We start from the raw sequence: 27,763 nt of genomic DNA on the forward strand, positions 1-27,763 counted from the left end.
AAAAAAAAAAAAAAAAGACATTTTATTTTACATATGTGAGTAAGGGAGCCTCAACATAGGTCAACCTGCAAAAGAATGTGCATTTATTATTTTTGTCCGAAAAGGTGAACCTTATCCTTTAACATTCGGCGCCGTCAGCCCTCCTGCTTCCTTGGCAAGATGCAAGATTTCAAGTTTGATTCTTAAAGCGGAGCTCCAGGCTCCCCCTCAAAAAAAATTCAAAGTCAGCAGCTACAAATACTGTAGCTGCTGACTTTTAATGTGAGGACACTTACCTGTCCAGAGATCCAGAGCCATCCTCACCCCGAGCCGATTCTTCAATCAGTTGTTGGGTGCTAGCGCCGCCATCTTGACAAAGGGAAACCGGCAGTGAAGCCTTGCAGCTGGTTTCCTACTGTGCATTAGCGAGTCGCGCTGCGCTTTGTGAATGGGCGCAGTGCTCTGGGAACTGTGAAATGTCCTAGAGGTCTGCGGGGGGATAGGGGGTGCAACTTCCGGCTCAGTTCCCTGCAACGAACTGAGCCAGAAGTGGGAGCGGGTACCTGTCAAAACCAAATGTGGTACCGGAGGGGGGTTTGAAGGAGGCAGATAAATTAGTGATTCCAAAAAAATGACTTCATAACACATCGTCACAAATTTTATATCTTGGCTATGAAACAGCAAAGCCCCTAAATCAACGGCTGCAAGGATTACCGATGATCCCCAGAGAACGTACCATTAAGGAAATCTAGAGAGTCCGCAGATATGGTGGGGATCATAGGCAGTGGATAGTCCTTTCGTTGCTGTTCCAGACGTTTCAGTCTTTCCAACTCCTCCTGCTGCGCGGTCTTGGTCTGAGCCTCTAGCTGATCTTCACGGAGAAGTTTTCTGCAACGCAAAGAAGTAAAGAATAAAAAGAAGGAAGAAACTAGAACTAAAAGTAGTTTTAAACCCTGTAAAAGCACATCTCTATTTAAGTACATTTGTGGTCTATCATACATCAATTATTTTGCTTGTAAAACTCCTAAAAACATTTAGTTTCCAGAAATGTCACCTGTGTGGTGGTTCTGGAGCAGCACTACTAGAATTTTGGTCAGGAAGCACGCAAACAATCTCTATTTGAAGCCCTGATGTTGAAACTACATGTTCTGGTGAATTGCTGTACCTTTAGGATGAATAGACTTGCCTCCAGGTGAGCCTGCTCTCTGTATGTGCATTGCTGTATATGTCCCATAGCGTGAAACTCAGATACTTCAAAGTTAGCCGTCACATTGATCAGAAGTGCCTTGAAGAGACAGAGTGGCTTCCACATGTATTTGTAAATGTACGGAACTACAACTTCTACTTTTATCCTAAGTAGCTAAAACGGATTAGTTGTGTTATTTTTTGTTTTTTTACAGGCAAGCATGAAAGTGTGTTGGAGAACCCTTTTGTACTATGTTGCCCTGTCCATGTGCACTTCTCTTTTTTGCTGGTTTCTAAGAGATCAGGCTGGCTGCCATCTTTGCTTTTGTGGATTTGGTGCAGACATACTGAAAAACTTCAGTTGCCTATAAGGGCCATGTCTGGGCTTCCAGTGTGTTGCTGTCCCTTTGAGGAAGGGTTGGCTCCAGGTTAGCCTGCTCTCTGTTTGCGCATTGCTATATATGTCCCATTGCTGGGAACTCAGATGAAACAGATTTTGTTTTTGTTACTGGCTGCTTGGGGTGTGTGCTGGGGACCCCCTTTTGTATATTGCTCTGGTCATGTGCACCTTTCTTGATTGTTACAACCAGATCAGGGTGGCTGCCATCTTTGCTTTTGTGGATTTGGTGCAGACAGACTGAAAAACTTCAGTTGCCTATAAGGGTAATGTCTGGGCTTCCGGTGTGTTGCTGTCCCTTTGAGGAAGGGTTGGTTCCAGTTAGCCTTCTCTCTGTTTGTGCATTGCTATATATGTCCCATAGCTGGAACTCAGATAGCTTAGTATTAGGGACCCCATTTATCAGAGGTGACTCAACGCAGTGACGTGGTTTCTACATGTATTTGCAACTAAAAACTTCTGTTTTAAACTCGAGTAGATGAAACAGATTTTTGTTTTTGTTACTGGCTGGCTTGTGGGGTGTGCTGGGGACCCCCTTTTGTATATTGCCTTGCTCATGTGCACCTTTCTTGATTGTTACAACCAGATCAGGGTGGCTGCCATCTTTGCTTTTGTGGATTTGGTGCAGACAGACTGACATTTTTCCATTGCCTATAAGGGCCATGTCTGGGCTTCCGGTGTATTTCTGTCCCTTGAGAAGGGTTGCCTCCAAGTCAGCCTGCTCTCTGTTTGCGCACTGCTATATATGTCCCATTGCTGGGAACTCAGATGAAACAGGTTTTTGTTACTGGCTGGCTTGGGGTGTGTGCTGGGGACCCCCTTTTGTATATTGCCTTGCTCATGTGCACCTTTCTTGATCGTTACAACCAGATCAGGGTGGCTGCCATCTTTGCTTTTGTGGATTTGGTGCAGACAGACTGAAAAACTTCAGTTGCCTATAAGGGCCATGTCTGGACTTCCAGTGTGTTGCTGTCCCTTTGAGGAAGGGTTGCCTCCAGGTGAGCCTGCTCTCTGTTTGCGCATTGCTATATATGTCCCATAGAATGGGAACTCAGAGAGCTTAGCATTACGGACCCCATTTATCAGAGGTGACCAAATGTAGTGACGTGGTTTCCACATGTATTTGCAACTAAAACTTCTGTTTTAAACTCAAGTAGATGAAACTGATTTTTGTTTTTGTTACTGACTGGCTAGGGGGGGGGGGGTGCTGGGGACCCCCTTTTGTATTGTTTTGTATATTTGCCCTGTTCATGTGTACCTTTCTTGGTTGTTACAACCAGATGAGGGCAACAGCCATCTTTGCTTTTGTGGATTTGGTGCAGACAGACTGAAAAAATTCAGTTGCTTATAAGGGCCATGCCTGGGCTTCCGGTGTGTTGCTGCCCCTTTGAGGAAGGGTTGCCTCCAGGTTAGCCTGCTCTCTGTTTTTGCATTGCTATATATGTCCCATAGCTGGGAAAGCAGATGAAACAGATTTTTGTTTTTGTTACTGGCTGGCTTGGGGGGGGGGGGGTGTGCTGGGGACGCCCTTTTGTATATTGCCCTTGTCATGTGCGCCTTTTTTGATTGTCACAACCAGATAAGGGCGGCTGCCATCTTTGTTTTTCTAGTCTTATGATGGATGTGCTCACACGTCTTTCAATAGGTTCCTTCTTTTCTTGCATTACTGCCCCAATATCTTTTTTAAAATGATCAGATTAGAGCCAAATATATAATAATTTTATAACAGCGTGTGAAAATAATGCACGCCATGTAACGAGCGGTCTACCACCTCTATGGGGATGGATACAACAGGGACAGGTGAACAGGTAAGACTAGGTATTTCTGTAAGTTTCCGCAATGGATTCATTCATTCTTTTATGTCCTTTCGGCTGCTGTCACCATCCTCTGCATTATAGGAATCTGCATCCTCCAGATACAAAAGTTTACAAGTGATCCCTGGTACTGGGGTTGCCTTGGTAACAAATGATTAATGAGCAGTCACTATGGCGTTAGAGTAGGAAGGCCTCTACTGTCTGCCGCCTGTCGGTTATTAGACATATCAACGTGCGAAATGCTACATACCACAATGGGGGGGGGGGGGGGGGGGATTTATCAAAATGCAGCATCTGTGCAAGGCACTCAGAAGAATTACATCTTTCATTTTCAAACCTTAAAGGGACAAGTCCACCTTTTTTTAAAAAGAAAAATAAGTCCATGCACAAATTCTTGCAGGAAAAAGAAAAAGATGTGCATTTATTATTTTTTTTTGCAAAGCATTGCACCCAAGATCAGAAATTCACTTCGCAACTTGTTACCTGCTACACCAGTGGTCTCCAAACTGCGGGCCCAGAGGCCGGGTGTGGCCCTTTGCTTGCCTTTATCTGGCCCTCAGGACACTTTCTCCCCACTGATATAAGACACTATCCCTTTCCGCCCACCAACAATGGGACATAATTATTACTTCTGATGTCAACAATGAGAGACTATTTCTCCCACTGACACCAATGATGGGGCACTATTCCTCCCACTGACACCAATGATGGGACGCTATTCCTCCCACTGACACCAATGATGGGGCACTATTCCTCCCACTGATACCAATGATGGGGCACTATTCCTCCCACTGACACCAATGATGGGACGCTATTCCTCCCACTGACCACCAATGATGGGGCACTATTCCTCCCACTGATACCAATGATGGGGCACTATTCCTCCCACTGACACCAATGATGGGGCACTATTCCTCCCACTGATACCAATGATCGGGCACTATTCCTCCCACTGACACCAATTATGGGGGCACTATTCCTCCCACTGACACCAATGATGGGGCACTATTCCTCCCACTTACACCAGTGATGGGGCACTATTCCTCCCACTGACACCAATGATGGGGCACTATTCCTCCCACTTACACCAGTGATGGGGCACTATTCCTCCCACTTACACCAATGATGGGGCACTATTCCTCCCACTTACACCAATGATGGGGCACTATTCCTCCCACTGACACAAACGATGGGGCACTATTCCTCCCACTGATACCAATGATGGGGCACTATTCCTCCCACTTACACCAATGATGGGGCACTATTCCTCCCACTGACACAAACGATGGGGCACTATTCCTCCCACTGATACCAATGATTGGGCACTATTCCTCCCACTGACACCAATGATGGGGCATTATTCCTCCCACTGACACCAACGGTGGGGCACTATTCCTCCCACTGACACCAATGATGGGGCACTATTCCTCCCACTGACACCAATGATGGGGCACTATTCCTTCCACTGACACCAACAATGGGGCATTATTCCTTTCATTGACACCAACGGTGGGGCACTATTCCTCCCACTGACACCAACGGTGGGGCACTATTCCTCCCACTGACACCAACGGTGGGGCACTATTCCTCCCACTGACACCAATGATGGGGCACTATTCCTCCCACTGACACCAATGATGGGGCACTATTCCTCCCACTGACACCAACGATGGGGCACTATTCCTCCCACTGACACTAACGATGGGGCGCTATTCCTCCCACTGATACCAACGATGGGACACTATTCCTCCCACTGACATCAGTGATGGGGCGCTATTCCTTCCACTGACACCAACAATGGGGCATTATTCCTTTCATTGACACCAACGGTGGGGCACTATTCCTCCCACTGACACCAATGATGGGGCACTATTCCTTCCACTGACACCAACAATGGGGCATTATTCCTTTCATTGACACCAACGGTGGGGCACTATTCCTCCCACTGACACCAACGGTGGGGCACTATTCCTCCCACTGACACCAACGGTGGGGCACTATTCCTCCCACTGACACCAACGGTGGGGCACTATTCCTCCCACTGACACCAATGATGGGGCACTATTCCTTCCACTGACACCAACAATGGGGCATTATTCCTTTCATTGACACCAACGGTGGGGCACTATTCCTCCCACTGACACCAACGGTGGGGCACTATTCCTCCCACTGACACCAACGGTGGGGCACTATTCCTCCCACTGACACTAACGATGGGGCACTATTTCCCCCCAATAAAACCAACAATAGGAAACTATTCCTCAAACTGCCAACAACCATCGGGCACTATTCCTCCCACTTACACCAATGAAGGGGCGCAATTCCTCCCCCCAATACCAAGGATGCGTTCTTTACTTGCACTGATGCTGAGACAATTTCTACTCCCTATGGCCACAGTCCGGCCACCCGAAAGTCAGATGGACAGTAAGCTGGCCCTATGTTTAGAAGGTTTGCAGACCCCTGGGCCACACCCTGGGGTTGATTTACTAAACCTGGAGGGTGCAATATCTGGTGCAGCTGTGCATGGGAGCCCATCGGCTTTTATCTTCAGCATGAAATAAAACCTGGAAGCCGATTGGTTTCTATGCAGAGCTGCCGCAGATTTTTGCACTCACGAATTTTAGTAAATCAACTACCCCAAGTACAGTTGTGACCAATCACATGGCAGAGGCGGAGTCAGCGGAGCAGGCTGAAGTGTGAAGAGTATTGGTTGCCATGCGCAGCTGCTCTAGTTTTGAAAAATCCCGGAACGCCTTTCCAATCCATCTCACCGAATGTTGCGTCTCAGATTTGAAGGTTTCAGAATCCGATTCGTCGCCTCGTCATTAGACGCCTTCTCCTCCTGTCCACTCTGGCCTGAGGTAGCCGATTGTTTAACTTCGTCCTCTCCGCCATGATTGGTGCTGTCCGCACCCACTGCAGCGCTCTGAGACTTTTCTAGAAGGAGGAAAAAAGAATGTGAGAACCCCTTATGGTGCTCACCAAGGATGGAGAGAAGTACAATATACAGGTTATAGAACTCTATTCATTTATATACCACTGCGCTGTACAGAGAACACTGAGCCGGGCCCATCAGTCTCTGTACCAGAGGAGCTTACACTCTATTGTCCCCTCCCCCACAGTCATACCAGTCTGTACCAGAGGAGCTTACACTCTAATGTCCCCTCCCCCACAGTCACATCAGTCTGTACCAGAGGAGCTTACACTCTATTGTCCCCTCCCCCAGTCACATCAGTCTCTGTACCAGAGGAGCTTACACTCTATTGTCCCCTCCCCCAGTCACATCAGTCTCTGTACAGAGGAGCTTACACTCTAATGTCCCCTCCCCCACAGTCACATCAGTCTCTGTGCCGGAGGAGCTTACACGCTAATGTCCCCTCCCCCACAGTCACATCAGTCTGTACCAGAGGAGCTTACACTCTATTGTCCCCTCCCCCAGTCACATCAGTCTCTGTACCACAGGAGCTTACACTCTAATGTCCCCTTCCCCACAGTCACATCAGTCTCTGTACTAGAGGAGCTTACGCTCTAATGTCCCCTCCCCCACAGTCCCATCAGTCCCTGTACCAGAGGAGCTTACACTCTAATGTCCCCTCCCCCACTGTCACATCAGTCTGTACCAGAGGAGCTTACACTCTATTGTCCCCTCCCCCAGTCACATCAGTCTCTGTACCAGAGGAGCTTACACTCTATTGTCCCTTCCCCCACAGTCACATCAGTCTCTGTACAGAGGAGCTTACACTCTAATGTCCCCTCCCCCACAGTCCCATCAGTCTCTGTACAGAGGAGCTTACACTCTAATGTCCCCTCCCCCACAGTCACATCAGTCTGTACCAGAGGAGCTTACACTCTATTGTCCCCTCCCCCAGTCACATCAGTCTCTGTACCAGAGGAGCTTACACTCTATTGTCCCTTCCCCCACAGTCACATCAGTCTCTGTACAGAGGAGCTTACACTCTAATGTCCCCTCCCCCACAGTCACATCAGTCTCTGTACAGAGGAGCTTACACTCTAATGTCCCCTCCCCCACAGTCACATCAGTCTCTGTGCCGGAGGAGCTTACACGCTAATGTCCCCTCCCCCACAGTCACATCAGTCTGTACCAGAGGAGCTTACACTCTATTGTCCCCTCCCCCAGTCACATCAGTCTCTGTACCACAGGAGCTTACGCTCTAATGTCCCCTCCCCCACAGTCCCTGTACTAGAGGAGCTTACACTCTAATGTCCCCTCCCCCACAGTCCCATCAGTCCCTGTACTAGAGGAGCTTACGCTCTAATGTCCCCTCCCCCACAGTCCCATCAGTCTCTGTACAGAGGAGCTTACACTCTATTGTCCCCTCCCCCGCAGTCCCATCAGTCTCTGTGCCGGAGAAGCTTACATGCTAATGTCCCCTCCCCCAGTCACATCAGTCTCTGTACCAGAGGAGCTTACGCTCTAATGCCCCTCCCCCACAGTCACATCAGTCTCTGTACAGAGGAGCTTACACTCTATTGTCCCCTCCCCCACAGTCACATCAGTCTCTGCACTAGAGGAGCTTACACTCTAATGTCCCCTCCCCCACAGTCACATCAGTCTGTACCAAAGGAGCGAACATTCTAATGTCCCCTCCCCCACAGTCCCATCAGTCTCTGTACCAGAGGAGCTTACACTCTATTGTCCCCTCCCCCACAGTCCCATCAGTCTCTGTACCAGAGGAGCTTACACTCTAATGTCCCCTCCCCCACAGTCACATCTGTCTCTGTACCAGAGGAGCTTACACTCTAATGTCCCCTCCCCCAGTCACATCGGTCTCTGTACCAGAGGAAGCTTACACTCTATTGTCCCCTCCCCCACAGTCCCATCAGTCTCTGTACCAGAGGAGCTTACACTCTATTGTCCCCTCCCCCAGTCACATCAGTCTCTGTACCAGAGGAGCTTACACTCTAATGTCCCCCCCCCCCCCACAGTCACATCAGTCTGTACCAGAGGAGCTTACGCTCTATTGTCCCTTCCCCCAAAGTCACATCAGAGGAGCTTACACGCTAATGTCCCCTCCCCCACAGTCCCATCAGTCTCTGTACAGAGGAGCTTTCGCTCTAATGTCCCCTCCCCCACAGTCACACAATTATATTATACATGTATATAGCTCTGACATATACAGCGGCGCTGTACAGAGATCACTCAGCCAGTCACTGGAGTTGGTTTGAAATTCGCATCGCATGGCAAGTTGCACTCGTATGATCGGCACTCAGACACCAAAAACAAATCCTGTAAGGCAACAATGCTGAGTTCCCGGGTCTGTACACCCACTGTGCCCATTATGAGGGGTTCCCACCATCCCTGTGCTGAGTTCCCGGGTGTGTACGCCCACTGTGCCCATTATGAGGGGTTCCCACCATCGCTGTGCTGAGTTCCCGGGTCTGTACACCCCGCTGTGCCCATTATGAGGGGTTCCCACCATCCCTGTGCTGAGTTCCTGGGTCTGTACGCCCGCTGTGCCCATTATGAGGGGTTCCCACCATCCCTGTGCTGAGTTCCCGGTCTGTACACCCACTGTGCCCATTATGAGGGGTTCCCACCATCCCTGTGCTGAGTTCCCGGAGTGTACGCCCACTGTGCCCATTATGAGGGGTTCCCACCATCCCTGTGCTGAGTTCCCGGGTCTGTACCCCCGCTGTGCCCATTATGAGGGTTCCACCATCATTTTGCTGGGTTCCCGGGTCTGTAACACCCGCTGTGCCCATTATGAGGGTTCCCACCATCCCTGTGTTGATTCCCGGGTCTGTACATCCGCTGTGCCCATTATGAGGGGTTCCCACCATCCCTGTGCTGAGTTCCCGGGTCCTGTACACCCGCTGTGCCCATTATGAGGGATTCCCACCATCCCTGTGCTGAGTTCCCGGGTCTGTACACCCGCTGTGGCCCATATGAGGGGTTCCCATCATCCCTGTGCTGAGTTCCCGGGTCTGTACACCCGCTGTGCCCATTATGAGGGGTTCCCACCATCCCTGTGCTGAGTTCCCGGGTCTGTACACCCGCTGTGCCCATTATGAGGGGTTCCCACCATCCCTGTGCTGAGTTCCCGGGTCTGTACACCCGCTGTGCCCATTATGAGGGGTTCCCCCATCCCTGTGCTGAGTTCCCGGGCACCTACAACTGAAACACCAGATGGAATATGTCTTTAAAGCAGAATTGCAGGTACGGCTATTTCTGCATAATTACAATGCCCCACCTTGGACAATGTACATATGTCTGTGCTGGGGGGGGGGGTCGACACCTCTGTAGTAGGCACTGCTATGATCTTCTCTGGGGGGGGGGGGGGGGGATTACACAAACTTCATTTTAAATGATGAAACACATACAGAGTCAGAGCCGGACAGGACAGAAGTTTGCGCATACCTGCAGGTTGCGTAGACTCATCGAGAAGACGCATGTTGGCCCCGGGGCCCCCAGGATCAGGGACAGCCTTGTGGATTCCAGGTAGGGACAGACGCCGGGCTGAGCTCTGACTACAGCCGCTGCACTCTTATGTAAGAGGTGAGAGGAGTGAGGGAGAGCGATGGAGGACAACACCATCCATTCATCAGCCGGTCCTCTGACTCCACCTGCAGGAGCCCCAGGGAAACACGCCTCTGATATTAGATAACACATCACTCCCATCACCCGCAGACACAACATAGCAATGACACACAATGAGGACAATCTGCCCCGCACCCTGACACCAGGCACTGCAAGTGATCAACACCACACAGACCTCTCTGGCTGGACTTTGTCTTTTTTAAATTTTGAAAAGAATTATTTACTTCATGCGTCTCCCACCTATACCATAAGGAGGTACACTCAGCTATTGTCTCTTCATTGTCACACAGCAAGACCTTCACTCTCTACTCATGTGCAGGTGTAGCGGCTCCTCCCCCTCAGTCTTCCACAGGTGTAGCGGCTCCTCCCCTCAGTCTTGCACAGGTGTAGCGGCTCCTCCCCCTCAGTCTTCCACAGGTGTAGCGGCTCCTCCCCCTCAGTCTTCGCAGGTGTAGCGGCTCCTCCCCCTCAGTCTTGCACAGGTGTCTTGGCTCCTCCCCTTCAGTCTTGCACAGGTGTCCCGGCTCCTCCCCTTCAGTCTTGGCACAGGTGTACCGGCTCCTCCCCTTCAGTCTTGCACAGGTGTAGCGGCTCCTCCCCTTCAGTCTTGCCCAGGTGTAGCGGCTCCTCCCCTTCAGTTTTGCCCAGGTGTACCGGCTCCTCCCCTTCAGTTTTGCCCAGGTGTACCGGCTCCTCCCCTTCAGTCTTGCCCAGGTGTAGCGGCTCCTCCCCTTCAGTTTTGCCCAGGTGTACCGGCTCCTCCCCTTCAGTATTGCCCAGGTGTACTGGCTCCTCCCCTTCAGTCTTGCCCAGGTGTACCGGCTCCTCCCCTTCAGTCTTGCCCAGGTGTACCGGCTCCTCCCTTCAGTCTTGCCCAGGTGTATCGGCTCCTCCCCTTCAGTCTTGCCCCGGTGTACTGGCTCCTCCCCTTCAGTTCTTGCCCAGGTGTACCGGCTCCTCCCCTTCAGTCTTGCCCAGGTGTACCCGGCTCCTCCCCTTCAGTCTTGCCCAGGTGTACCGGCTCCTCCCCTTCAGTCTTGCCCAGGTGTACCGGCTCCTCCCCTTCAGTCTTGCCCAGGTGTACCGGCTCCTCCCCTTCAGTCTTGCCCAGGTGTACCGGCTCTCCCCTTCAGTCTTGCACAGGAGTACTGGCTCCTCCCCTCCAGTCTTGGACCAGCTCCTCCCCCCTTCAGTCATGCACAGGTGTACCGACTCCTCCCCTTCAGTCTTGCTCAGGTGTACCGACTCCTCCCCTTCAGTCTTGCGCAGGTGTACCGACTCCTCCCCCTCAGTCTTCCACAGGTGTAGCGGCTCCTCCCCCTCAGTCTTCGCAGGTGTAGCGGCTCCTCCCCCTCAGTCTTGCACAGGTGTCTTGGCTCCTCCCCTTCAGTCTTGCACAGGTGTCCCGGCTCCTCCCCTTCAGTCTTGCACAGGTGTACCGGCTCCTCCCCTTCAGTCTTGCACAGGTGTAGCGGCTCCTCCCCTTCAGTCTTGCCCAGGTGTAGCGGCTCCTCCCCTTCAGTTTTGCCCAGGTGTACCGGCTCCTCCCCTTCAGTTTTGCCCAGGTGTACCGGCTCCTCCCCTTCAGTCTTGCCCAGGTGTAGCGGCTCCTCCCCTTCAGTTTTGCCCAGGTGTACCGGCTCCTCCCCTTCAGTATTGCCCAGGTGTACTGGCTCCTCCCCTTCAGTCTTGCCCAGGTGTACCGGCTCCTCCCCTTCAGTCTTGCCCAGGTGTACCGGCTCCTCCCTTCAGTCTTGCCCAGGTGTATCGGCTCCTCCCCTTCAGTCTTGCCCCGGTGTACTGGCTCCTCCCTTCAGTCTTGCCCAGGTGTACCGGCTCCTCCCCTTCAGTCTTGCCCAGGTGTACCGGCTCCTCCCCTTCAGTCTTGCCCAGGTGTACCGGCTCCTCCCCTTCAGTCTTGCCCAGGTGTACCGGCTCCTCCCCTTCAGTCTTGCCCAGGTGTACCGGCTCCTCCCCTTCAGTCTTGCCCAGGTGTACCGGCTCCTCCCCTTCAGTCTTGCACAGGAGTACTGGCTCCTCCCCTCCAGTCTTGGACCAGCTCCTCCCCCTTCAGTCATGCACAGGTGTACCGACTCCTCCCCTTCAGTCTTGCTCAGGTGTACCGACTCCTCCCCTTCAGTCTTGCGCAGGTGTACCGACTCCTCCCCTGGACCGGCTTCCTCTGATGTCACTGCACACTGGGAGCTTCTCACAATGTGCATTAGAAGTTGCAGCCAGTCAGATAGAGCTCCGCCTCATTTCCTGTCTGGAGGACGTCCCGCATCATCTAGCTATTTGCTCCTCAGCCTGACTGTCCTTGGCCCCGCCCCTTTCATTAGATTTCAGTATCCCATGTGGGTATTACCTATGCAAATACAACCCGTCTAGGAAGCCCACTCCTCCAGACCGACACCCACGCATCCAGGCATGCTGATGTTTGCATAACTCCTCCCACTGCTCGCAGAAGGACTGAGGGCTCTTGAGAGGAGTACTAAGGGGCTGTGATGTTTATGAGAAGCACTATGCTGGCCCCTCCCACTAGTCATGATCTGCCTGCATTGTATAGCGAAGCACAGAGAACCAGTAATGACATCACTGGATCTAACACAACGTATGTAATGAAAATGGAAAGGTCCTGTTGATAAAGTTCAGCAGGTTGGCAAAGGGGGAGAAGTAACCTAATGCTGCTTACCAGTCCGTAGATGTGGTGACTGCGAAGTGTGCCACTATCAGGAATTGTTTTCATTATTTTCACCTGGTGATCCTGACAATAACTTTCCTGCCCTAGGATGACAACACTCTCTGTACTGAATTTATTAAAAAGCATGTTGTCCCTTTAAGACAAGACTACAGGACCCCTTTCTTACATGGGAGGTGTTCTGTAGTCACTGTGCAGTCAGCTCACTACAGCTAGATATTTATCAGGAGATCGTTAGATGTCTGTGCTTTGAAAGAGATGACAATGGGGAAATGTGCTTGTATTGCCAGGTATATGTCATGTCTGTCCTTGTATGCTCAGGCATACAGCGCCTTGTAAAGTCTTCCTCCCCCTTGAAATATTCCCCCATGTTGTCTTCCTCCTCCTTGAAATGTCCCCATGTTGTCTTCCTCCCCCATGAAATGTTCCCCATGTTGTCTTCCTCCCCCATGAAATGTTCCCCATGTTGTCTTCCTCCCCCATGAAATGTCCCCATGTTGTCTTCCTTCCCCCATGAAATGTCCCCATGTCTTCCTCCCCCATGAAATGTCCCCATGTTGTCTTCCTTCCCCCATGAAATGTCCCCCATGTTGTCTTCCTTCCCCTTGAAATGTCCCCATGTTGTCTTCCTCCCCCATGAAATGTTCCCCATGTTGTCTTCCTCCCCCATGAAATGTTCCCCATGTTGTCTTCCTTCCCCCATGAAATGTCCCCCATGTTGTCTTCCTTCCCCTTGAAATGTCCCCATGTTGTCTTCCTTCCCCCATGAAATGTCCCCATGTTGTCTTCCTTCCCCCATGAAATGTCCCCCATGTTGTCTTCCTTCCCCTTGAAATGTCCTCATGTTGTCTTCCTTCCCCCATGAAATGTCCCCATGTTGTCTTCCTCCCCCTTGAAATGTCCCCATGTTGTCTTCCTCCTCCATGAAATGTCCCCATGTTGTCTTCCTCCTCCATGAAATGTCCCCATGTTGTCTTCCTCCCCCATGAAATGTCCCCCATGTTGTCTTCCTCCCCCATGAAATGTCCCCCATGTTGTCTTCCTCCCCCATGAAATGTCCCCCATGTTGTCTTCCTCCCCCATGAAATGTCCCCCATGTTGTCTTCCTCCCCCATGAAATGTCCCCCATGTTGTCTTCCTCCCCCATGAAATGTCCCCCATGAAATGTCCCCCATGTTGTCTTCCTCCCCCATGAAATGTCCCCCATGTTGTCTTCCTCCCCCATGAAATGTCCCCCATGTTGTCTTCCTCCCCCATGAAATGTCCCCCATGTTGTCTTCCTCCCCCATGAAATGCCCCCCCCCATGTTGTCTTCCTCCCCCATGAAATGTCCCCCATGTTGTCTTCCTCCCCCATGAAATGTCCTCCATGTTGTCTTCCTCCCCCATGAAATGTCCCCCATGTTGTCTTCCTCCCCCATGAAATGCCCCCCCATGTTGTCTTCCTCCCCCATGAAATGTCCCCATGTTGTCTTCCTCCCCCTTGAAATGTTCCCATGTTGTCTTCCTCCCCCATGAAATGTCCCCATGTTGTCTTCCTCCCCCATTAAATGTCCCACAAGTTGTCTTCCTCCTCCTTGAAATATCCCCCATGTTGTCTTCCTCCAACATGAAATGTCCCCATGTTGTCTTCCTCCCCCTTGAAATGTCCCCCATGTTGTCTTCCTCCCACCTTGAAATTTCCCCCATGTTGCCATGTTACAATGTGTTTTATTAGGATTGGATGTGATAGACCGACACAAAGTGGCACATCATTGTGAAGTGGAAGGAAAATGAGAAATGGTTTTCAACATTCGTGACCAATAAATCTGTGAAAAGTGTGGCGGCATTTGTATTCAGCCACCTTTACTCTGATCCCCCTAACTAAAATCTAGTGGAACCAATTGCCTTCAGAAGTCACCTAATTAATAAATAGAGCCCCCCTGTACGTCATGTGATCTCAGTATAAATCCAGCTGTTCTGTGAAGCCCTCAGAGATTTGTTAGAGAAAATTAGTGAACAAACAGCATCAAGGAACACACCAGACAGGTCAGGGATAAAGTTGTGGAGAATTTTAAAGCAGGGTCGGTTATAAAAAAAACAATCTCCCAAGCTTTGACCATCTCACTGATCAATCCATCATCCGAACATGGAAAGAGTACGGCACAACTGACAACCTACCAAGACATGGCCGTCCAACTAAACTGACTGGCCGGGCAAGGAGAGCATTCATCAGAGAAGCAGCCAAGAGGCTCATGGGAACTCTGGAGGAGCTGCAGAGATCCACAGCTCAGATGGGGGAATCTGTCCACAGGACAACTATTAGTCGTTACTCCACAAATCTGGCCTTTATGGAAGAGGGACAAGAAGAAAGTCATTGTTGGAGGAAAACCATAAGAAGTCCCGTTTGCAGTTTGTGAGAAGCCATGTGGGGGACACAGCAAACATGTGGAAGAAGGGGCTCTGGTCAGAGGAGACCAAAATGGAACTTTTTGGCCTAAAAGCAAAACACTGTGTGTGGGGGAAAACTAACACTGCCCATCCCCCTGAACACACCATCCCCACTGTGAAACATGGTGGTGGCAGCATCATGTGGTGGGGATGCTTTTCTTCAGCAGGAACAGGGAAGCTGGTCAGAGTTGATGGGAAGATGGATGGAGCCAAATACAGGGCAATCTTAGAAGAAAACCTGTGAGAGTCTGCAGAAGACTTGAGACCGGGACGGAGGTTCCCCTTCCAGCAGGACAACGACCCGAAACACACAGCCAGAGCTACAATGGAACTGTTCAGATCAAAGCATCTTCATGTGTTAGAATGGCCCAGTCACAGTCCAGACCTAAATCCCATGGAGAATCTGTGGCCAGACTTGAAAATTGCTGTTCACAGACTGCTGGGGAGAAGGACTGCCCACCCTGTCTCACTGGAGCTTTGGAAGTGCTGTTGGTGCTGAACAGAGGCCAGTGGCGCTCTGCAGTGATGCCAGCTCTTCCGCTGAGAAACAAAATTAAAAATTCGGTGACCTCGCACAAATCCTCCAGCGCCACTGATTTTTGTAGGCAGAGGTCAGCAGCACTCAAAGCCAACTGTTCTGCTGGAGACTCACTGGGTTGTTCCTCCTTAGCAGGAACGTCTATTAAATCCTCAGTCTGTGGAACTGCTCAAAATCCAGAACATGGGCTGGCAGCACTTGGGCCCGGTGCCGGCACTTCGGTGGGTAACTCCTAATCCATACCATCCATGGGTGCCGGGGCATACGGCTGAGCTTTGTCGAACTGTCTTTTATACGCTTGTTCCAGCTCCCATTCCTGAAGGGTTAGAAACTCCATATCTTCCTGTGCCCAGGGCACTTCCGAGATGTTCAGGACCTGGTCTCTATAATCCAAGATTTCCTCCAATCGCCATTCCAAAGTCAGGGTTCTTTGACAGCCTCCAGAAAACAGCCCCAAGCAGTCATAGCCAAAGCCTTCCGTCATCTGCTGTCCAAGGGCATGCTTGGGCTACATGCCAACGGAGGGCTTTGTAGCTTTCATCCAGCCACATCTCTGCCTGGACCAGCCTGCTAAACGCAGCTTCCCACCCCTTGTGTGGTTGTTCCCTCAAAAACAGCATCCGTATAACATACTGCAACCAGCACCTTTCCTGGATGGAGAGAAGAATTTTTCCTTGGCAGCACTGCTCTCGGACTAGTGCTTCCGTCCAGAGCTGCTAGCAGACAGAGTCATGCCATCCCAGCAGGACCTGCATTGGTCCTCTGTGCTGCACTTGCACCTCTTGCAATCTCCTTACAAATTCCTCTTCCATGGCCGTTGGTGCCTGTACCTCTCTTCTGCTAACTGGACCTCAGATCCTGGTGGTGGTTTGAACGTCCCAGACTACAGGAAGCATCCCACTGCTGGCCACCAAATGTGACCATCCCAGCAGGACCTGCACTGCACTTGCATCTCTTGCACTCTCCTTACAAATTCTTCTTCAATGGCGGCTGGTGTTTGCACCTCTCTTCTTCTGCTAACTGGACCTCTGCTAACTGGACCTCAGATCCCGGTGGTGGCTTGGGCGTCCCAGACTACAGAAAGCATCCCACCTTTGCCACCAAATGCGACCATCCCAGCAGGACCTACATGGGTCCTCTGTGCTGCACTTGCATCTCTTGCACTCTCCTTACAAATTCTTCTTCAATGGCGGCTGGTGTCTGCACCTCTCTTCTTCTGCTAACTGGACCTCAGATCCTGGTGGTGGCTTGGGCCTCCCAGACTACAGAAAGCATCTCACCTTTGCCACCAAATGTGACCATCCCAGCAGGACCTACATGGGTCCTCTGTGCTGCACTTGCATCTCTTGCACTCTCCTTACAAATTCCTCTCCCATGGCGGCTGGTGTCTGTACCTCTCTTCTGCTAACTGGACCTCAGATCCCGGTGGTGGTTTGGACTTCCCAGACTGCAGGAAGCATCCCACTGCTGGCCACCAAATGTGAAGGAACGCCTGGCCACCCAGCTTGTGCCTATCGCCAGAGAACCGTTTCTTGGCCACAGGCCCAAGGTAATATAGCCGGGCATTGCACCCGAGACTAGGCGACACTAGCTTGATGCAAACGGGAACTGCTTCATTGAACAGAAACACAGATATTTATACACTAAAAAATAAGGGCAGTGCCCCCCCATGAATGAAACAAATATTATGTCCCACACTGATTAGATAACGAGGTGAAGCTGCCATCAGTCTAATCTCATTATGCAGGAGCCTCCAGGAGGACTTGCCAAAAGACACGCAATAGGTGAGTCAATTACCAATGGGAATGCACACCTAGGAGGCACACAATGGGAGAAGATAGTGAACAGTTGGAGTCCTCACATCAGGTCGAGTCCTCACATGGGTCAAGTCCTCACATGGGTCAAGTCCTCACATGGGTCAAGTCCTCACATGGGTCAAGTCCTCACATGGGTCAAGTCCTCACATGGGTCAAGTCCTCACATGGGTCAAGTCCTCACATGGGTCAAGTCCTCACATGGGTCAAGTCCTCACATGGGTCAAGTCCTCACATCGGGTCCTTCTGCTAATCACATCAAAATCTTCTCAGGGGTTTCTGAGTCTGGGAAGGAGGGGGTTAAAGCAGTCAATGCTAGTTTGGGCACAGAGACCCCAAATCTGTATGTTGGTCCTCCGGTTCTCAGAGTCTGTGTGTATTGGGGAGACATGGACTTGAATTCCAAGTAACTACTCCAAAGGTCTCCCCCCCCCCCCCCCCCACAGGCACACATTAAAAAATTGAGCCCCCTCAGATGCCACGGCCATGGTCAGTAGGCAAGAGGCTCCCCTCCACAAGCCCCTGTCCCGGTTGGGTCACATGTCCACTCTGTGCTGGTCTATCCCATAAAATCCCAATAAAACACATTGACGGTTCTGGTTGTAACATGACAACACGGGGAACATTTCAAGGAGGAGGAAGAGTTTTTTAAGGCACTGAAGACTTTAAAGAGAATTCAGTCAGATCATCGGGAACTAACGAAACCATGACTGACACCATTCACTGACACCGCATATCACGCATGTCCACATAATGTGCAATAACCAGAAACATTAATGAGTGACAACACGAGAAATACCAAAATCCTCCTACACATCCAATCCTGCACCCCACACCCCTAATATAAGATGGGCTCTGATCCTCCTCTCCTGAAATACTCTGCGCTGCTGGAGGACTCCTCTCCTTCCTCTATAACTCCTCTCCTGAAATACTCTGCTCTGCTGGAGGACTCCGCTCCTTCCTCTATAACTCTCCTCTCCTGAAATACTCTGCACTGCTGGGGGACTCCGCTCCTTCCTCTATAACTCTCCTCTCCTGAAATACTCTGCTCTGCTGGAGGACTCCGCTCCTTCCTCTATAACTCCTCTCCTGAAATACTCTGCACTGCTGGGGGACTCCGCTCCTTCCTCTATAACTCCTCTCCTGAAATACTCTGCTCTGCTGGAGGACTCCGCCCCTTCCTCTATAACTCTCCTCTCCTGAAATACTCTGCACTGCTGGAGGACTCCGCTCCTTCCTCTATAACTCTCCTGAAATACTCTGCACTGCTGGAGGACTCCGCTCCTTCCTCTATCACTCCTCTCCTGAAATACTCTGCACTGCTGGAGGACTCCGCTCCTTCCTCTATAACTCTCCTCTCCTGAAATACTCTGCACTGCTGGAGGACTCCTCTCCTTCCTCTATAACTCCTCTCCTGAAATACTCTGCACTGCTGGAGGACTCCGCTCCTTCCTCTATAACTCTCCTCTCCTGAAATACTCTGCACTGCTGGAGGACTCCTCTCCTTCCTCTATAACTCTCCTCTCCTGAAATACTCTGCACTGCTGGAGGACTCCGCTCTTTCCTCTATAACTCTCCTCTCCTGAAATACTCTGCACTGCTGGAGGACTCCGCTCCTTCCTCTATAACTCCTCTCCTGAAATACTCTGCACTGCTGGGGGACTCCGCTCCTTCCTCTATAACTCCTCTCCTGAAATACTCTGCACTGCTGGAGGACTCCGCTCCTTCCTCTATAACTCCTCTCCTGAAATACTCTGCGCTGCTGGAGGACTCCGCTCCTTCCTCTATAACTCCTCTCCTGAAATACTCTGCGCTGCCGGAGGACTCCGCTCCTTCCTCTATAACTCTCCTCTCCTGAAATACTCTGCACTGCCGGAGGACTCCTCTCCTTCCTCTATAACTCCTCTCCTGAAATACTCTGCACTGCTGGAGGACTCCGCTCCTTCCTCTATAACTCTCCTCTCCTGAAATACTCTGCACTGCTGGAGGACTCCGCTCCTTCCTCTATAACTCTCCTCTCCTGAAATACTCTGCACTGCTGGGGGACTCCGCTCCTTCCTCTATAACTCTCTTCTCCTGAAATACTCTGCTCTGCTGGAGGACTCCTCTCCTTCCTCTATAACTCCTCTCCTGAAATACTCTGCGCTGCTGGAGGACTCCGCTCCTTCCTCTATAACTCCTCTCCTGAAATACTCTGCACTGCCGGAGGACTCCTCTCCTTCCTCTATAACTCCTCTCCTGAAATACTCTGCACTGCTGGAGGACTCCGCTCCTTCCTCTATAACTCTCCTCTCCTGAAATACTCTGCACTGCTGGAGGACTCCGCTCCTTCCTCTATAACTCTCCTCTCCTGAAATACTCTGCACTGCTGGGGGACTCCGCTCCTTCCTCTATAACTCTCTTCTCCTGAAATACTCTGCTCATCACCCCCCCAACTCAGAAATCACCCTCCCCTCAACAGCCATCATTTTTTTATGTTTCTTTGTAATGCTGGAGTAGCCAATATACAGGACCCGAAACCAGCATAGCCCCGCCTCTTTTGTCTTGCGTACCCCTGTGACCAACTATGAACTGCTGAGAAGTAGGAGGAGCCAAGAAAAGAAAACAAAAACAAATCCATGCACATGCAGCCGACAGTTATCTCCCCATCCTTCTCACTTGCCTTTCTTAGGTGTCTCGTCCTCGTCGTCTCCATCGTTCTCCTCATCTGTCCCATCTTCTTCATCGGCTTCATCATCCTCATCATCATCGTCATCATCATCCTCCTCCTCCTCTTCTTCCTCCTCCTCGTCCTCTTCTTGTGGGTCCAGCTCTGGCTCGCTTGCCGAGACGGAGGCGTCAGACATGGCAGATCGGTCCGGGGAGCGGCACGTTACCTGCTCATCCTGCCCAGACAGAGAGACGGAGAGCTGCGGACAGACAGACAGATGGAGGATGAGCATCTCAGAACATCTCATGAGCAACACAGAACTTACCAGAGCCTGGAAAAATCACACACAGAGTTCAGGATCCAGACAGGCCGAGCTGGAGGAACCAGTGACTTCAAAACAGGAAAGTCAGGTGATCGAAATGCTGGGGGCGTGGCTACCTGGCTCCAAGATTCCCCCCTTTGCTTAAGGGACAGAAATGTGTTGTCACCACGGAGCTGCCCTGACCCGGTGACACCAAACACTTTCCTCTTTATAGTGGAACTCCAGGCTAATCCTAAAACTGTCCACTCCCCCCTCCAACCTCACTAACCTGTGTAAAAAAAGATGTATATACTTCCCTACTTTCAACCCCCTCCGGTCATGTGATCTCCCCTGTAACAGCCAGCGGCAGCTGCAGGGGAGAGATCAGAGTGCTCAACAACGGCTGGCATGCCTAGGAGCGGTGATGTCACAGCCCATCCGATGCCAGGGCTCCCTCCTCTCCCCTGCAGTCCTGGGATCACATGACTGGACCGGAGCATCCTCAAAATAGGTAAGTATTCTAACACAGGTTAGTCGGCATAGGTAGCAGAAGGGGGAACTTAAGGGGCTGCTGGAACCCTTAAACGGCAGGGAAGCGCCGGCGCCAAGGGGTTAAGATTAGTTAGGTTTAGCCTGGAATACCACCCTAAACGAATATTATAATGTATGGTGGCCCATATGGAAGAAAAATATACTTGAAATACTACAATTTTGGCCATATTCAATAAATTAAAAAAAAAATAAAAAATTATATATATATGAATGAAATGCGTTTATTACAAAATATATGAAAAATATTTTTAAAAACAAACTTAAATATCCTGAACGTCTTTAAAAATAAAAATCTACATTTTTTTTAATGCATTTACAAACATATGTAAAAATATATGTTAAAATGACTTTTTTTATATGTTAAAAAAAATCTGAAGAATATATTTTTAAAAAAAGATATTTTTAAAAACATATATATTTTTAAATATATTATTCAGATTTTTTATTAACATATAAAAAAAGTCATTTTAACATATATTTTTACATATGTTTGTAAATGCATTCCAAAGATGCAGGTTTGTATTTTTAACCCCTTGACGCAGATACGCGGCCTCTCTGCATCTGGGCCTTGACGCCGAGCGGACGCATATTTGCGTGCAATTAAAAAATATATATGTGCTGAGAGTGCGCGACCAGCACATATGTCCGCTACTCCAGGAAAGGTCCCGATCTCCCCTTTCGATCGGGTCCTTTTCCGATCATGTGACCGCCCTGACGGCGGTCACATGATCCTAAAACCCCACCCACCTCCTGGCTTCTGAAACTCTCAAAGGGCTGGAAGGAGCCAAGAGGTTAAAGACATACATTATATTTGAAATTTATTTTTAAAAATATTTTTCATATATTTTGTAATAAAAACATACTTCAATGTGCAGATATATATATATATATATAGTATGTTGAAATGTGTTTTTATTACAAAATACAAAAAAAAGGTTTTTAAAAATATATTTTCAAATATACTGTATGTTTTTAAAAATACATTTAATCTACACTTTTGGAATGCATTTACAAATATATGTAGAAATATAAACTAAAAAGACTTTATATGTTAAAAAAAAAATCTAAAAAAATATATATTTTTAAAAATATTTTTCATATATTTTGTAATAAAAACGTATTTCAATGTGCAGATATATATATATATATATATATATATATATATATATATATATATATATATATATATAATGTTGAAATGCGTTTTTATAACAAAATACAAAAAAAAGGTTTTTCAAAATATATTTTCAAATATACTGTATGTTTTTAAAAATACATTTAATCTACACTTTTGGAATGCATTTACAAATATACCGTATTTGCCGGCGTATAAGACGACCCCCTACTTTTCCTGTTAAAATATAGGGTTTGAGCTATACTCGCCGTATAAGACTACCCCTCTTCCAACGCACACCAAATAAAAATGAAAAAACATCAGATTTGATTTCAATATGGTATGGTATTTCAGTATGGTATTCCAATGATGGGACACTATTCCTCCCACTGACACCAATGATGGGGCACTATTCCCACTGACACTAATGGTGCCCCATCATTGGTGTCAGTGGATGAAATAGTGTCCCATCATTAGTGTCAGTGGGAGGAATAGTGCCCCATCATTGGTATCAGTGGAAGGAATAGTGCCCCATCATTGGTGTCAGTGGATGAAATAGTGCCCCATCATTGGTATCAGTGGGAGGAATAGTGCCCCATCATTGGTGTCAGTGGGAGGAATAGTGTCCCATCATTAGTGTCAGTGGGAGGAATAGTGCCCCATCATTGGTGTCAGTGGATGAAATAGTGTCCCATCATTAGTGTCAGTGGGAGGAATAGTGCCCCATCATTGGTGTCAGTGGATGAAATAGTGCCCCATCATTGGTATCAGTGGGAGGAATAGTGCCCCATCATTGGTATCAGTGGAAGGAATAGTGCCCCATCATTTGTATCAGTGGGAGGAATAGTGCCCCATCATTGGTGTCAGTGGGAGGAATAGCACCCCATCATTGGTGTCAGTGGGGGGAGGAATAGTGCCCCATCGTTGGTGTCAGTGGGGAGGAGGAATAGTGCCCCATGGTTGGTGTCAGTGGGGGAGGAATAGTGCCCCATCGTTGGTGTCAGTGGGGAGGAGGAATAGTGCCCCATCGTTGGTGTCAGTGGGGAGGGGGAATAGTGCCCCATCGTTGGTGTCAGTGGGGGAGGAATAGTGCCCCATCATTGGTGTCAGTGGGGGAGGAATAGTGCCCCATCATTGGTGTCAGTGGGGGAGGAATAGTGCCCCATCATTGGTGTCAGTGGGGGAAGAATAGTGCCCCATCATTGGTGTCAGTGGGGGAAGAATAGTGCCCCATCATTGGTGTCAGTGGGGGAGGAATAGTGCCCCATCATTGGTGTCAGTGGGGGAGGAATAGTGCCCCATCATTGGTGTCAGTGGGGGAGGAATAGTGCCCCATCATTGGTGTCAGTGGGGGAGGAATAGTGCCCCATCATTGGTGTCAGTGGGGGAGGAATAGTGCCCCATCATTGGTGTCAGTGGGGGAGGAATAGTGCCCCATCATTGGTGTCAGTGGGGGAGGAATAGTGCCCCATCATTGGTGTCAGTGGAGGGGGAATAGTGCCCCATCATTGGTGTCAGTGGGGAGAATAGTGCCCCATCATTGGTGTCAGTGGGGAGGAGGAATAGTGCCCCATCATTGGTGTCAGTGGAGGAGGAATAGTGCCCCATCGTTAGTGTCAGTGGGGGAGAGGAGCGGCTGCTCCTTCTTTCAGTTCGGCAGCTTGATTTTCGCGGGGCCGTTCGGCTCCGCCTCCTCTCCGGTGATTGGTCACCTGTGTGCGCTGGCGCCCAATCACCGGTAAGGAGGCGGAGCCGAGCGGCCGAACTGAAAGAAGGAGCAGCCGCGCTTCCTGGACCGGATCATCATGGGACCGGAGCCAGGTAAGGTACAGCAGCCCCTCTGCCCACCCCTGTCCTTAGTGTCCGTTGGAGGACACCGCCCCTGGAAAAAGTGCCGCCCTGACACACCGGCTCGCCGTATACCGGCGTATAAGACGACCCCCGACTTTTCAGAAGATTTTCAGGGGTTGAAAAGTCGTCTTATACGGCGGCAAATACGGTATGTAGAAATATAAACTAAAAAGATTTTATATGTTAAAAAAAAATCTAAAAAATATATATTTTTAAAAATATTTTTTCATATATTTTGTAATATATAAAAAATGCATTTCAACATCCAGTATATATATATTTGGAAATATATTGAATACGGCCAAAATTGTAGTATTTCAAATATATGTCAATATATTTGGGAAGAATATTTTTTAAATATATTTCAAATATATATTTTCTTCCATGTGGGGGATGATGGTGGGGTAACCAAACGGTTACTACTGTGACCAGTATGAGACGCTTTAAGTGTCCTTTCACACGGACGGAACCGTTTAGGGGATCCTCTTGCTCAGCGGGGGAGGATCTCTCCACTGATCCCCGCTGAGCAGGCAGAGGGCAGGTCTGTGTCCGCTCCGCTGCTGCAGAGCGGACACAGAGCAGTTTGCTCTCCTCAATGGGGGGGTGGATGAAAACGGTTTGCCTGTCTGTTTCCATCTGACCCGATCTGACAGGCGGAAGGGGAATTGGATCCCCCATCCGTTCCTTTTTTGCGGATCAGATTGGATGTCGGTGGGTGTGAACAGACAAGTCCCGTTAACAGCCGCCGCTCCATAGAGATGTATGGAGGTCATGATCGGGTTCTCCTAAAACATGGGCAGGCGGACCCGATCGGAACATCCGTGTGAAAGAGGCCCGACTCTGCTTGCTGGATTCTTTATTATTGTACAGAGATGTGACGGGACATGCACACATGTGATAAAGTGGGAGGAGACTAAGAGTGATGGCAGAAGGTGTCACCCACGCTGATTTTATTATATATATATTACATACACAAGAACATACATACATGTGTGAACTCTCCTGTCTTCAGGGGGTGATGGCGTGTACACGAGCACCAGGAGGGTTTATCATTCTTCCTCTTATTATGTGAAGATACAAAGGAAAGTCCTCAGACAGTATTGGAGGAGAGAAGATACAATGTAGCAGATGTTTCCACCATCACACCTGAGGAACGCTCCCAGCTGTCACTGATACATTGTATCTTCTTCTGGGCGGAACACTTCCATGTGAATCTTTTATTATTTTACACTCCAACCCTCCTCCTCTATACAGACCAGTCCTCTTACACACTGATCCCTCCTCTATACAGACTAGTCCTCTTACACACCGATCCCTCCTCCTCTATGCAGACCAGTCCTCTTACACACTGATCCCTCCTCCTCTATACAGACCAGTCCTCTTACACACCGAGCCCTCCTCCTCTATACAGACTAGTCCTCTTACACACCGATCCCTCCTCCTCTATACAGACCAGTCCTCTTACACACCGATCCCTCCTCCTCTAAACAGACCAGTCCTCTTACACACTGATCCCTCCTCTATACAGACTAGTCCTCTTACACACCGAGCCCTCCTCCTCTATACAGACCAGTCCTCTTACACACCGAGCCCTCCTCCTCTATACAGACCAGTCCTCTTACACACCGAGCCCTCCTCCTCTATACAGACCAGTCCTCTTACACACCGAGCCCTCCTCCTCTATACAGACCAGTCCTCTTACACACCGAGCCCTCCTCCTCTATACAGACCAGTCCTCTTACACACCGAGCCCTCCTCCTCTATACAGACTAGTCCTTTTACACACCGATCCCTCCTCCTCTATACAGACCAGTCCTCTTACACACCGAGCCCTCCTCCTCTATACAGACTAGTCCTCTTACACACCGATCCCTCCTCCTCTATACAGACCAGTCCTCTTACACACCGATCCCTCCTCCTCTATACAGACCAGTCATCGTACACACCGATCCCTCCTCCTCTATACAGACCAGTCCTCTTACACACCGAGCCCTCCTCCTCTATACAGACCAGTCCTCTTACACACCGAGCCCTCCTCCTCTATACAGACCAGTCCTCTTACACACCGAGCCCTCCTCCTCTAAACAGACCAGTCTCTTACACACCGAGCCCTCCTCCTCTATACAGACCAGTCCTCTTACACACCGATCTCTCCTCTACAATACAGACCAGTCCTCGTACACACCGAGCCCTCCTCCTCTATACAGACCAGTCCTCTTACACACCAATCTCTCCACCTCTATACAGACTAGTCCTCTTACACACCGATCTCTCCTCCTCTATACAGACTAGTCCTCTTACACACCGATCCCTCCTCCTCTATACAGACTAGTCATCGTACACACCGATCCCTCCTCCTCTATACAGACCAGTCCTCTTACACACTGATCTCTCCACCTCTATACAGACTAGTCCTCTTACACACCGATCTCTCCTCCTCTATACAGATAGGTCCCCTTACACACCAATCCCTCCACCTATATACAGGTAGGTCCCCTTACACACCGATCCCTCCACCTATATACAGATAGGTTCCCTTACACACCAATCCCTCTTCCTATATACAGATTTTATACACTGATTCTCCCCTCTCTTTATATAGACAGGTACACTTATTCACCGATCCCCCCTTCTCTGTTCTGACTGTTTCTCTTACACATAGATTCCTTCTCTTGTATACAGACTGGTCCTCGTACACACCGATTCCTCTTCCTCTTTACTGACCATTCCTCTATACAGACCGATCCTCTTGCTCACCAATCCCTGCTCTTCTATACAGATCAATCCTCTAGCACACTGATCCCTCCTCCTCTATACAGGCTCGTCCTCCTACAGACTGATCCCTCCTCCTATATAAACACAGGTTCTCTTACTCACTAATTCCTACTCCTCTAAACAGACCGGTCCTCTTGCCCACTGATCCCTCCTACTCTATACAAACCAGTCCTCTTATTTACCAATCCCTCCACTTATACACAGACTGGTCTCCTTACCTACCGATCCCTCCTTCTCTATACAGACCGGTCCTCCTATACACACACAGATACAATGGTGCCCCATAGACAGGTCCTCTTTGCTCCCCTCCTCCACACACACACTGCCCCTCATGCAGCCAGGTCCCCTTCCCTGAGGATCGGCTCCCCCCTTCCCCTCTTCACAGACAGCTTCTCTTGGCCCCCCTCCAGCACACACATACCTGGCTCGGTAGTCTGGTGTCTTCTCGGCTCTCCCCGGGCTCCACTTCCGGTCTCTCCTCCTCCCTGCAGGCCTGTCCGCTCAGCCCCGCCCCGCCGGGAACACAGCACCCGCACACAGCGTTCCGCCCCCAACACAAAGGTTCCGCCTGCAGGAAGGTCACAAAGAATCAGCCCCTTCCCCCATCCTGAGACCTGACCCCCCCCACACACACACACCCCAGTACCAAAGGCACCCCCATATATTCATCACCCCCTCTAATACCTGACACCCCAGATATTCATCACCCCCCCATCTGACACCCCAAATATTAATCTCCCCACCTGACACCCCAAATATCCACCCCCCTTCCCCCATCCTGAGACCTGACACCCCCCTACCACAGGCACCCCCAACATACATCACCCCCTCCAATACCTAACACCCCAAATATTCATCACCCCCCACCTGACACCCCAAATATCCACCCCTTCCCCCATCCTGAGACCTGACACCCCCCCCACCACAGACACCCCCAACATACATCACCCCCTCCAATACCTGACACCCCAAATATTCATCACCCCCCACCTGACACCCCAAATATCCACCCCTTCCCCCTCCTGAGACCTGACAACCCCCCACCACAGGCACCCCCTCCAATACCTGACACCCCAAATATTCATCAACCCCCCCCCCCGACACCCC

At 49.9% G+C, this 27,763-nt stretch overlaps 1 protein-coding gene across 1 annotated transcript; it reads right to left on the minus strand.

The window, feature by feature from the left end:
* Positions 1-275: 275 nt before the first annotated feature.
* LOC149443573 (uncharacterized) lies at positions 276-27,167 on the minus strand (the record flags this gene model as incomplete). The annotated part of the gene is made up of 5 exons (XM_089655550.1): positions 27,078-27,167; positions 20,076-20,322; positions 6,147-6,312; positions 716-867; positions 276-348 (listed from the first exon to the last, which is right to left on the minus strand). Coding segments are annotated over exons 2-5 (575 nt in total), but the record flags the coding sequence as incomplete, so codon positions are not given.
* Positions 27,168-27,763: the final 596 nt, after the last annotated feature.

Source organism: Staurois parvus, unplaced genomic scaffold (assembly GCF_062004578.1).
Source record: "Staurois parvus isolate SC_StPar_1 unplaced genomic scaffold, SC_StPar_1.0 ptg000847l, whole genome shotgun sequence".
NCBI lineage: Eukaryota > Metazoa > Chordata > Amphibia > Anura > Ranidae > Staurois > Staurois parvus.